At 39.6% G+C, this 13,712-nt stretch overlaps 1 protein-coding gene across 2 annotated transcripts in view; it reads right to left on the reverse strand.

The window, feature by feature from the left end:
* Positions 1-8,401: 8,401 nt before the first annotated feature.
* SLC7A10 (solute carrier family 7 member 10) overlaps positions 8,402-13,712 on the reverse strand; it is a 102,035-nt gene continuing 96,724 nt past the window's right edge. For both annotated transcript variants that reach the window (XM_006114933.5, XM_089781499.1), the window contains exons 9-11: positions 12,380-12,529; positions 11,576-11,753; positions 8,402-9,943 (exon numbers count right to left, since the gene is read on the reverse strand). In XM_006114933.5, coding sequence (XP_006114995.1) covers positions 9,813-9,943; positions 11,576-11,753; positions 12,380-12,529 — 459 coding nt within the window. In that variant the 3' untranslated portion in view covers positions 8,402-9,812. The remainder of the gene's footprint in view (positions 9,944-11,575; positions 11,754-12,379; positions 12,530-13,712) is intronic.

Raw genomic sequence — 13,712 nt, forward strand, 5'->3', positions numbered from 1 at the left:
ATTGAAAGCTGCCTCCCCCTCCCCCAAACACAATTATTTGTGCTAAATAATTTTCTCTGGTTAAAGCCTCTGCACAGGATGTGTTCTGGCCAATGCTGATCATCAGAGGACATAGCTTTTAAAAAAGGGATGACAATAGCACCCAAGGGATTGAATTGTGTCTCAGGTAGACACAATTCTCTCCCTTCTTTTCCTTAATCCCCCTACTCCGGGAAAGTAACTGTTTTCTTTTGGTCTGTATTTCAATCTTTCCCTGCCACACACACCTCCTCACAGGAGGAAGAGAGAGACAAGACCTAGTCTATTCATTTCCCAGCTCCCCGCCCCCAAGCCATTTCCTGCCCATAATCTGATAGAGGGGAAAGAAGCACAAAGCATCTCTTAGCAATGTGCAGGGGAACCCAAGGTCCAGCTAGCCTGGGTAGTTGCATGGGAGGATGAGGAGGACAGAGATGGGGGTAAGGAGGTGTTCCATTGCCCTTTAAATTACGTAGTTCTGAAGGAGTCTATCCTGAAACTACTTGCCAATTGAAATGTCTATCCATCCTTGGTGCAAAAGAGAATTTTTACAATCAGGTGTGAAAGAAAAACGCAGGGGAAAAGCACTGGAGAGGCATAGCAGTATGTGGTACAGGTTACCAAGTGAATGCTTAGCAACTTAACATGGATAATAGCACTTCGCAATGCTGAGCATGCAGAGTGAATGATGTTTGCATGTATTACCAGAAAGAAATTAGATAAGACTAAAGAGCTCGAGACTGAAGGTAATCTCAGCCAAATACAACCCTGAATTAACTGGGCTCAATTTCATTGCCTTCAACAGAGGTATGCTCCCAACAGGGCTCGATTTTACCTTGGAGATTTAGCATTGAAAAATACCTCAAATCTTCAATGTGGGAGATGAAATGGAGCAGGTGAAGTTTGGTCACCCTCTGTATTGTGATCTGAAGTTGAAATGTAACAGGCCTGGTTTAGTGATTTTTACCATGCTTTGGGAACTTTGTTTCTACTAGAAATAAATGAAAGCCATGTTTAATAAGTGTCCTCTGCTGGGGTTATAATTGTGTCAGATTTTTACATGAACTGCAAAATGAGGGCACAAGCACAATCTGTTGCAAACACATATACTAGAATGTTTATTGCATTAATTTATGGGGGCAAATGCTGATTCTTTTTTTCACCTTCAAATTCAGCATTGAGATGTCTGTTCAGGAGGCAAAATTGCAGCTTGTGTAGGTGCATTCAAACTAACATTAATTTAGCCTGCTCACGAGTCGCTGCAGGACCACAGGACTAAGCACCCAAGCACAGTCATATCCAGGCCCTGGATATGTGCTTATATGGCAACTCCAATTGGGATCTCTCCTACTGGAATGGTGCCAAGGGTGGGTAAAATTGATTTAAAAATCATTTATTTTCACAATTTAAACTGCATTCTTTTATTTAAACAAACCTATTTAAAATTAAATTAGAAACTGATAATCTAAGACCTAAATTTATTGAAATCTATTAGTTATTTACATTAAATACAAAAATAGTATTAAGTAGTACGTGTTAGCTGCCAAGTAGTGGAAGTTACTGGCTATCCTGCTGGAACAAGAGTTTGTTGATGTGCTAAACCAGGTTTTGATAGCCATAGCCTATGCTGCAGGTTCAGAGAAAAATTTTCTTCCTTTCAGTGTAGTCTACTAATTCATTTACGAGCCAGTTTGGAGATGAAAAAGTAGGAAAGTTTTCTTTCTTCTTCAAAGCTGTAAATAATAATTATTAGGTATAACAAAATGAGATCATCTGGTTTTATAATTTGGAAGGATATGGTGACTAGAGACAATTCATTGCCTACAGATGATTTTTTGATTAATCAATTCATTTTAAATTTAAAACTTAGTTAGATACATGGTTTTTTTATGTATTTAGCACTTTGAAATAGTTTTTTAAAATGAAAATAATGTTGGTTTTGCACATTTTAATTGAATTTGAATTTCCGTCCAGATAATCTGAACAAAAATCACAAATAAAAAAATTAATAAATTTAAAAATTAAGGCTTTGAATAAATGGAAGTTGTTATATAATTGTATATAGATATAGTGTATCCTAATGAGCAATAAGTTCCAAAGTTAGTCCAAAGGCTATATATTTAGTTGCAAAGCAACACGTTTTAATGGTTACCGACTCCCAAGAAATGATTTTTCCTTACGTTCCTTAGTACAAATGCAAAACGTGATTATAATCAATTATTTAAATCTAGATTTCTTGTGTGTTGGTTTAAAGCATGATTAAAATAGGTGATTTAAATGGCTTTGATTTAAATCAGTGCATCCTTGGGTGATGCAGTGACTTCTAGCCTTGAGCTTTTTAGTGCAACTCGCCCTGGCATGGTTCATCAGACACTCTCTCTGGGTTTGGCAGGTAATACTGCTGTCTGGGGACCACAGGATCGTGCTTTGCTAAGTCTCAGGTTTAGTAAAATGCAGGAGCTACACACGACAAGCCCAATGTATGAGATGAGGAACCTATTAGGTGATGTGTGTCTTCTTAGAGCCAGGTCACCATCAGACAGAAAACTTACACAGATTTTATAAACTGATCCTGAATCCAATATAAAAGAACAAATTTTAGGTACATCATCTTTGCTGTGCAGGATTTTGATCCACCAAAGCTCATCGGCTCTGTGTAGCTTTACTTTCTTGGTATAGGAAATTAGATTTATTTTTATACCATAAAATATATTTACCGCAACTGAAATGGCAATGAATGAGGATTAATTCTTATGCTCTAGAATTTCCAGGTTCCTTTGATGCCTCCGGTGAAGAACCCAGATGTGATTATGGAGGCCCCAATTGCAGCTCCATAGTGTAAGTTTGTATAGTTTTGTGATTAAATGTACAATTTAGCTTTGTTGATGAACAATTGTTCGTGTTCATTTTGGTTAAAGTATTCTGAAAATCCTTGAAATATCTCCAGTGTGAATGGACTTGTAAATTTCAACTTTGCAGTAACTTGTTGATGCTTTTTTCATCTTGGAAACAGAGTGGTAAAAGCACAGTATCCTTCTGTGACTCTTAGCTTTACTCTGATTGAAGGGGAAATGCTCCATCATTTGTGATTTAATTAGAATAAAGAGTAAATTCCTCTGTCACATTCCTCTTTTCAATGGCTTCCAAGCTGATGTACAGCTACCTTCAAGGTTTTTCTAGTTATGAGACTTTAAATATGCTTGTAACTTTGTACTTAATTTCCTTTCTCCTCTAGTTGGATTTTCTGGATGCTGGATTGTTGAAAGTAGGGATGGGAAAGGTTAATCAGCTAGCCAGTAAGCATCACCCTAAATGAGTAATGCTTACCTATTTTGGTTAACAGTAGGTGCTGGAGTAGCTCCCCGCTTGCCCCCAGCAGGGGGCTGTTTCATCCCCACGGGGCCCACCGGAAGCAGGCGCTGCTCTGGCCAGCCGGGGGGAGAAACCCCTGTCTCTGGTGGACCTGACCTGGTCTCCCCTGCTGCAGGTAACCTGCTGGCCCCCTGGGAGTGGGGCTGGAAGGGTCTGCTGGCCCTGCTCCCGGGGAGGAGGCTTTGCTATGGCAGTGAAGCCTCCTCCCCAGGAGTAGAGCTGGTAGCTCTTGCTGGCTGTGCTCCCAGGAAGCAGCTTGGCTGTGGCAGCGAAGCCTCCCTGGGAGTGGGGGAAAAGGGGCTGGCAGCGCAGCTTGCTCCTGGGGAGGATTTGCTGCAGGCAAATGATAGCGGTTACACGATTACATGCTCTGGGCACTGCAGTATAAAGCTTATCTGTGCTTACAGAGTTACTTTTTTAATCAACTGTTTACATCATTAGTTGGAAGTGCTGGAAACGGCAGCAGGAACATTTGTGTGCAATCATTATGGTCCCATAACCACCAGTCTGAAAACAGAAGAGAATTGAATATCTTTAAAAACTTCACTGTAATACCACATGGGCTGCTCTATTAAATAAACAGAAATGGGTCTCTTTCTCAGTTTTGAACAACTCCATTACTTTGAGGCAGTTTATCCATCCCTAAAAAATGTTGCTACTCTCGTATAAATGATGCATAATTCTCTGTATTCGTGGCATTTTTTTTTTTGAGAAATGAAAATTTAATATTCAGCTTTTCTGTTTATGGAATTATATATCAAGTAAGGAAAATTAACATACTGTCAATAAGGAGAATATTAATTATAATATGGTAGAGGAAGGGGAATCTAGCAACGTTTCAATTAGGATAGCAAATAGCTTGGAATTACAATGGTCCTGAACACCACTGACTTCCTATTTCAACCTCTGTTTTGGACACTATTCATTCTATTCTATCAAATATCAAGAGATTCTGGACATGACTCTTTGCATCAAATTGGCTCTGTTTTCCCGCCTTTCTTCTTCCATTTAAAATGCTGTGGTAGTAAAAAGTTGGTTGACAAGGCTGATAGTCTGCATTAAAATGATGACAAGAACGTTAAATTTGGAATAATAGGCCATTTTCTACTATCTTTAGGAATGCTGCTACAGTTCTGAACATTCTAAAAATACTGAAGACAGATGTCTGAGTAATTGAACTTGTGATGTAATTTCCTTCCTTTATGTAAAAAGATACAAAGTGCACCTTAAATCATTAGAGCTTTATACTTCGGAGGAGCATGAAAGTATTTTGCTGGTTGGGCATGTTGATTTTGACAGTCAGGTATTGTATAAATTAGAAACTAATTGTAATATAAGCATTTTAAAATATGTTTTTGTTGAGATTATAAATGGAGCTATTTGTGATCACTAAACAGAACAGGCTGAAATAGCTTTCAGATTATGTGATTTATGGATTAAAGATGGCCTAAGCAAAAAACCCTGAATTCAAAACATCTCTAAATTCAGACTCCTGATTTTAAGCCCTGAGGGTTCTTATTTATAAAGTATGACAGTGTAGCACAATCAGGAAAGATATCAGGCAAAAACAATTAACAACTTGTGAGGCAATTGGTCCTTTAATTCTGATTTTCATTTTCTTAAACAAACAAACAAATAAATGAACAATCTAAGTGAAACCATTGCAGCAGTAAGAGAATATTCTTATTATTTATGCCTTTCTCATAAAAGCACAGGCTTGTTGCTAACGAATTCGGCAAAGCCTCGACTCCAGTCAACCTTTATATCTTCATTGTTGGGAGGAATAAACTATTGGCAGGTGCACTGGAACAGTTTTTATACTGGGGGCGCTGAGAGCCATTGAACCAAACTAACCCTGTGTATAAAGAACACCGCTTCAAATAAGGGGGGCACTGCAGCACCCCCTGCACTCCTAATTCCAGCACCTATAATTATTGGTGCTAAACCGTATATAATTTTCTGACTAGTAATATTGGCAGAGGAAGGAATCTTTTCTGAAACTCTCACCGAGCATGAATTTTAATCTAAAGAACAACAGAATCGTGGTCATGAAAGCCTTGACAGGCAAAGGTAAATCATTGATAAACATAGTAAACCAATATTCATTTGTTTTCTTCCACATAGTGATTGATGGATGTTGTCCACCCTCTATCAAAAATGTGGCTTCATATATGCAACTTTCATATGCAAAGCTACAGTCGTAAGATTATTTAAATGTGGAATTGCTCTAGCATTTATAAATGTGTGTGTGTGACACACACACACACACACACACACACACACACACACACACACACACATATATATATAAATGTATATATGTATCTATAAAACACACTTTCTCTCCAGTTACATATATAGTTTAATAATCTCTTGATTAACCATGTCATACAAAGAGAGGAGGGTATATTGTACTTCTTTTTAAAATATCTGCTGTTTGAAAGATCTGGATATATACCATCTGGGTGTATAGAATTAAAATAAAAATACATCTAAATTCTAAATTCTGTTGGAAGATGCTTTCCTTGAACTTGCCTCAGTCTGTGTATCAGGTTCAGTGTATTTGTAGAGCAGTCCTATGGTACTTGGGCAAACTAAGAGACCACTTTGAGTCCTTAATTTTTGTACCAAGGCCTTTAAAATACAGTAAATCACGATACTTGCAGATTAAAGTTGATATGGCTATTCTAAGAGTAGTAAATATGTTAATCTGTATTTCTAAAAGTTATAACAAAGTAGTAACTACTGGAATATTGCCTAGAGCTATTCTGTGATTTTGCATTTTCAAAAGATTCTTTGGTATGAAAATGGTCACATTTTTACATTTGCAACCACCATAATTTTACCAAATAAGCCACTACGAGAACACTAGACATATCAATTTGTTACAGCTTCAATCATATCAAGGCACTTTCTAATGAGCATCTGGTGGTAAAATAATTAAGGACAGTTTCTTCATTGAACATGGATGAAATGTGGAGGTTTTTTTCAAAGGCAAGGTGAATTTTTATGTGAGTATATTAGAAAAAAAATATCACAATTTGTTCCTTTTTTCCATTTTCCATTACAATGTATATTAGAAACACAGAATTCTTTTATTTTCTCCATTTGACAGTAGAACTGCACTAAACAAAAATGTTGGGTTATTGTAACGTTGTTTGCAGCTGTTTTGGTCCCAGGATCAGAGACACAAAGTAGGTGAGGTAACCGCTTTTTATTAGAAGAACTTAAAAAACAACCAATAGTCTAGCAGCACCTGTTAGTCTTTAAGGCACTGCTAGACTATTAATTGTTTTTTCCAGTTACACACTAACATGGCTACCCCTCTGAATCTTTTTATTAGACTGACTTCTGTTGGTGAAAAAGAAAAGCTTTTGAATTACATGGAGCTCTTAACACCTTGAATGGTCTCTTAGTATATGAGTGAAGTACTTATGCAAAACATGCTGTTCCACCTTGTATTTAGTTGTGACATTCATGATAGGCCTACACTGCACATTCATCATTAAAACGTTGTCAGTCAGAGGGCTGAAAAAAACACCCCACTGAACAACACAAGTTTTAAAGATGGAAAAGCGCCTGTGTGAACAGTGCTTTGTTGGCAAGAGATGTTCTCCTAGGCAACAAAGCTACTGCCCTTGTTGGGGGTAGTTTTATTTTGTCGTCCAGAGCTCGCTTTCCTGGTGACAGAGGGCCAACGCTGCCTTACTTACTATGGTGCGGCTTCAATGGCACAGCCACACAGGAAGACCCAATCTGAGTACCTTTACCAAACCCTTTCTGTGCTTTCTATCCTTTCACTAAGGCCTAGCTTATATGAGAGTTCTACCAGTTATGTCACTGAACTCCCCTCTGTGGCTACCATATGTGTTAAATTGGTTTAGCTGAAATCCTTTCCAAGTAACAAGCTAAACCACTCCTTCACCCCCAACTTTTAACACTACAGTCATCCAAAGAGCAGAAAGCAGTATCTTGTACAACCATCACTTTTCAATTCACACCTTAGGTTATACTGAAACATTCCCATGTAGACAAAGATTTAGATAGATAGCCTGTCCTAGAAGCACCAGTGATTAGTCAATGCTTGGTCTGTGGGTATTTGTTTGTTAATGTGTAGTACATCAAACAGGCCTGGCCAAAGAGTTTGCAGGGCCCAAAGTGGCACGCTGACAGCAGCTGCGCTACATGGCCCAGCGGCTCCCAGCCAGGACAGAGAGCGAGCAGCCAGCTGAGGTAGATGGCACTGGGCAGCGTGGAACCCTGAAGGCAACCCTTCTTGCTTGTCTTGCCCTAAGGAGGGGCCTGACATCAAATGCATAGGTGTAAAGATTGTGGTGCTTGAGGAGGATGTTTTTATTTTACACACACATTGCTTGCCATTCCTATTTGAAGAAAAATTACCTGCTAGAACAAGTGACTAAGTTTAAAATTAGTTTAGACATTTTTTTTAAATTTGAAAGCTTGACTCTTTCACCAAAAGAAGTTGGTCCAATAAATTCTCTCACCTTTTTAGTGGTTATTGTAATAACAGAGCTGTTCAGATTTCTTAATACAAACCCCAGCTCATTGTTTGCAAAATTGCTGGAACACTGAAATTACTTTAGAGCATATCAAAGTTTCCAAGGTTTCTTTACATAACTGAATGATGACAAAAGTGATCCAGTACAGTGTAGAAGTTATACATTCCGTGCTTTATGTAAATACCCTGTATAAGCTCTCAGGGAGTATGTCTACACTAGCCCCCTAGTTCGAACTACGGTGGCTAACGTAGGCATTCGAACTTGCAAATGAAGCCCGGGATTTAAATATCCCAGGCTTCATTTGCATATTCCCGGGTGGGCGCCATTTTTAAATCCTCTTAGTTTGAACTGACTGCCCGCAACTACACGCGGCAGTTTAAAGTTAATCCGAACTAAATCCTTAGTTCAGATTAACTGTTACTCCTCGTGGAATGAGGTGTAACAGTTAATCCGAACTAAGGATTTAGTTCGGATTAATTTAAACTGCCGCGGGCACTTCATTCAAACTAAGGGGATTTAAAAATGGCGGCCAGACGGGAACATGCAAATAAAGCCCGGGATATCTAAATCCTGGGCTTCATTTGCAACTCTGGTTGTCTGATTTGCCTACCTAGCTCAAATTAACAAGCTAGTGTAGACATACCCAGGTGCCTACCCAGCAAAGAAAATCCTGCAGTTGGCCTGTGCCAGATGACTAGGTCTCATGGGGCTCAGGCTGTGGGGCTGTTTTGCTGCTGTGTAGAACTTTTGGGTTTTTCCTGAAACCTGAGTGCTGGGACCTTCCCACATGTACCTTGTCAGAGTTCAGGCTCCAGCCTAAGCCTGGAAGTTTACAGAGCAATGAAACAGCTCCATAAGTCCAAGCCGAGCCACACGAACTGCAGTGGGGTTTTCTTTGCTGTGTAGATATCTCTTTACTGTGCACTCTACCAGTGGTCACCGTTTTAATACCTAAACTTGCATATTGCCTAGGCTTGGCTGTAACTTTGTTCTCAGGGGCAAAGTTATTCATGTGCGTTACTGTTTGCACAACTGATTTTTTTAGATTGTAGCCTGAAAATGACGTGGGTCATGCAGGCCTGATCCCATGCCCGTGAAATCAATTGGCATTCTTTCAGGCTATGTCTAGACTGCAGGCTTCTTTCGAAAGAGGCTCTTTCGAAAGCATCTTTCGAAAGAGCCTCTTTCGAAAGATCGCGTCTAGACTGCAGGCGGATCTTTCAAAAGAGCAATCCGCTTTTTCGAAAGAGAGCACCCAGCGAGTCTGGATGCTCTCTTTTGAAGAAGCCCTATTTACATTCAAGAACGCCTTCTTTCGAAAGAGAAACTTTCGAAAGAAGGCGTTCTTCCTCGTGAAACGAGGTTTACCGCCATCGAAAGAAAAGCCGCGTTCTTTCGAAATTATTTCGAAAGAACGCGGCTTGAGTCTGGACGCAGGGGAAGTTTTTTCGGGAAAAGGCTACTTTTCCCAAAAAAACCCCTGAGTCTGGACACGGCCTCACTGATTCCATTGGTAGCACGAGTAGGACCATAAGCTTCCCCTATTCTATTCACTTTCCCTATTTTATTTTCACTGTAGGAAGGGGGCCCCAATTTTGTCATTTCCAGATTCAACTGCTTTACAGTACAACTCTAAGGCTGCTGGACTTGGTGATCAAGAACTTAGCTTACTGTACCTGCTCTGAACTTCCTTGCTGACTGAAATACATGGTCAGAAATAAATAACCAGCTCCCTGTTTTATTTTTTTAGGAAAAGCTAAGAGCTAAGAATGGTTGTAAAGATGTAGCTCATTTCATGGGCTTCTGTATCTGATTTCTAAAAACATACATTTTTTTTCCAAGAAAAACTTTTTGCAAAAATCAACATGTAAACAAAAAGCTACTTCTGTTTCATCAATTGTTTCATTCTTTCTTCCAGGACTTTTCACTTTCTGATAACTGAGACTGAGTGAAAGGCAGATCATCCTCTTCTGGAGCTCCCTCCTGGGGGTAGACGACAAAACACAACTTCTGTCCCCAGTATGTCATGGACTCTATGAAAAACACAAACTCCCTTTGTTAATGTGATGATTATTTGAGTCCTCTCAAACAGTCTCCGATGTGAGCCTATATACATGCTGTTTACGCAAGTCCAAGTACAGTGAGGTTTACCCCATCACACCATATTATTACTCTTTTCAAGTTAAAATGGTGAATTCATTTTTTTGAAAGCATTGAGTCTTGGGAGGCTAAAGGCTCTAAAGGAGTTAGGCACACCATTCCCACTGACTTTCATAGGGTGGAAGGTTTCTAACCTTTCTAGAATCCTTTGGACATTCTAGCCTTAAAGCAAATTGATTTTTTGAAACCTTAAAGAGTTTGTTCTAGTTAAGACATATGACCCATGTGTAATTTATTTTCATGGAAGTAATAGATCCTAGCTTTCCTGTCTTATGCCTGTCAAACAATTATTCAACAATGTGGGAATTCTGGTAGTACTTTGGGCTGTATGTCAGTAATATGCTGGGGGACTGAATATATTCAAAAGTAGGGCAGGAGTGGGATAGAGCTAACGTCTGATTCAGCAAGGCACTAAAAAAGAGTTAGTTTATTATTTATGTAGCACTTGAGTTCAATGAGACTTACTTGTATGCTTACAAATACTCTCCTAAATAAGTGCTTTGCTCACCAGGCCATACATTATAAGTCAGCTGGAGAAATAGAGCAATGTGCAATGTCAAAAGAAAGAGCAGAACACACATAAAGGCAGGAGAATTACAGTAACCTAAATTAAAAAGCTGCAGCATCATAAAAATAAAACCTGAAATTTCTTGCTTCGCCCCAGAGCTGAATATTCATAGTCTAGCTGAATGGAGTATGTCAGACCGGCTCAGCTTACACCTAAAGGAGCTGGCAGTAAATCCAGGCTATTTTTATCTGGATACCATTATGAAACAATTTCAGTAAGGTTCCTTTTTTAATATTTCCACAATGTAAATGCCATTCAAACCTTTGCTAAATTTCAGAATTGTTTTATTAATGATAGCACTTTTGTATATGGGATGTCAGTTTCTTTGCAGAAAAGAATGAGGAAGTTACTGGTGGTTCTCTGTGTTTTACTGGCAGTCACATGCTAGCTACGCCTCTTCACCACTATCTCTTGGTTTTTTGCTTTCTCTAGTGTGTTGATTTTTTTTTTAATTTTTCTCCATATTTCATAGTCTGACCTTAGCATCCTTATTTCTTATCCAAAAGTTAAGTACTGAATATCTGCACATTTCAGAGACCCCTCATTCCTTCTGTGCATAGGTTTAAGGTCTAAAAATTGTCAGGGGTATCTTTATCAATAGGCAGTTTTCCCACGCTCAGTTATAAATTTGATGGTCTCTTGTGCACATGCCCCACATTTGCCTGCTTCCAGCTTTATATTGTGTATGGGCATGAAGACAGTTATCTTTCATGTGAATTAAAAAATTGCAGTAACATCTAAACACCTTGCTCAGCAAAATCCTGTTCAAAGAGCTCTGCATAGCTGCATAATTTAATGGTAGTGTTGGTGAATGCCACACAGTCACTGGGACCCTATAAAGATTGGTGGCAATGTAGACCTGAAAGACTGAAATAAATTCCTACATGTACATCAACAAATAGTGAGGCTGAATGAATGAACTGTAATGTATTCTTACCAGTTAACCTATTTACACACTTTGGTTTATTTCTCCAATACACTCCGAGAAAAAACACAGGCACTCCCGTTAATATGATAATTAGTCCAATTCCACAGACCACTGGCTCCGAATAGAAACTGAAGATCAGTAGAAATGCCCAAAATAGCAGGTAAGTGACTGGAATAAGGAGATTCACCTAAGAAAGGAGGGAAGAGAAGAGACATGTACAGAACTGTAACAGCATTCTGCAAGTATCAGGGGTAGCCGTGTTAGTCTGGATCTGCAAAAGTGACAAGGAGTCCTGTGGTACCTTAGACTAACAGATGTATTGGAGCATAAGCTTTCGTGGGCAAAGACCCACTTTGTCAGATGCATGTTATGTCACGCATCTGACAAAGTGGGTCTTTGCCTGCAAAAGCTCCAATACATCTGTTAGTCTATAAGGTGCCACAGGACTCCTTGTAGCATTCTGCAAGGTATACAGGGGAGAGACAGCGAGGGCTAGTGGATAAGGCAATGAACTGGGAATCTCAAGTCCTGGCTTCTACTTCTAGCTCAGGCACAACCCAGCTGTGTGACCAAGGCTTCGCATCACTGGGTCTGTTTCCCATCCTCTGTCTGTCCTATCTTTGTAGACTGTAACTACCACTTGCCAGGGCATGTCTCTTGCTATGTGTTTGTACAGCACTACCCTAGTAAACATCTTAAATATCAACCAACAGTATTTCAAGGTCTGATGAGGGATTTGCTGTGGTTGGCACATTCTTTAAATTGTTAATAGGAAGACAGAAGAGCAAAGAAATTTGGCTTAAATATTTTCACCTTGATAGGTCTGAAGATTTTGGGTTTCTTCCAGCGCAACACAATCAGGCCTATTATTGTCACTCCATAGCAGAGGTAGTTAATAAATGACACATAATTAATTAATGTGTACGTGTCTCCAACAAGCATGATGATAATAGTGGTCAAACACTAAACAAGAGAAAAGCACATTCTTATTTGAGTCAACACCAGAAAAAGCTGCTTTAAAACAACACATACAACAACAAGCAATTAAGTTCCTTTTATTTACATCCCATGCTGGGTGTTGCTACTGATTCTTATGAATCTGTTTACTACATAAAAAGTGTGCCACAAAAATCAGGATTGAATGGAGATTCTGGATTTGTTTTGTTCATGTTGAAATCAGGTGCCTATAGCTTTACTTACAAGAATGCACAGAGAATATTCCCTGAACTGATGCTGCTAATCATGGTCCTGTAGTAATGCCTGTGCATACTCTCAGAGCTTTCCTCACTAATTACATGAATGACTCTGACAAGCACTCCAATTCCAGTGTTCAAAAGGGCCTAAAATATAACCTTTGCATGTGCAGAACCTCAAGTACCCATCATGAGGATTTCTTTTACAGTGTTTTTGGGTAAATCTGATGACCCAGGTCAAAGAGTGGCTAAGGACACATCAGAAGTGGAAGGAAATGGCCTGGATATCCCCAAGAGGTAATGTGAAGTGAAGAAGAAATGAGCCAGGGTGGGTGTAACTCTTCCTGTTTTTTCTACAAAGTGACTGTGCATTTTAATGGCCAAATGACGAGCTTAAGCCCACCATCTTGATGGCTGTGCAGAATCCTGAACTGAAACTCCAGTGATATCTGCTGCATGGGGGGAGGAGGAAATGGGCAAGATGAGTTTGCAGCCTGTGCACTATGAACCTCACCCCAGGGACTTCCATTTTAGCAACTGAGATATCTAAGGGAGTGTGGCGCATTGACCTTGAGGGCACCTGCTGCATCCCTGGGGCTGCTATGTGATTAAGGTACTTTGCCATTCCTTTTCCTCTCCTGAAAGGAAGTGCCAGCTGAATGCTCAGCATAATCCAGATGCTACAGCTGTTCATAAAAACCTTGGCTGAAGGCACACTTGGTGACACACTTCAGAAAGCAGCAGCACATCTGCAATGTGCCATCGCTGAAGAATGTTCAGCACCAATTTTACCTCTGCACTATACCAACAATCTTTGTGAAAGGGCCTGATCACATACCCCTCTGCTCCCCGACAGTACCTTTCCAGTTTTTGCACTCCATAATCTATAAGATCAGGGGAAGAGGATGCTGATGGACAGTAAGACCAATGAAGGTGACTGGTTTTTAACTGCA

The sequence above is a fragment of the Pelodiscus sinensis genome, chromosome 12, assembly GCF_052426305.1.
Source record: "Pelodiscus sinensis isolate ZL-2025 chromosome 12, ASM5242630v1, whole genome shotgun sequence".
Taxonomy (NCBI): Eukaryota; Metazoa; Chordata; order Testudines; family Trionychidae; genus Pelodiscus; species Pelodiscus sinensis.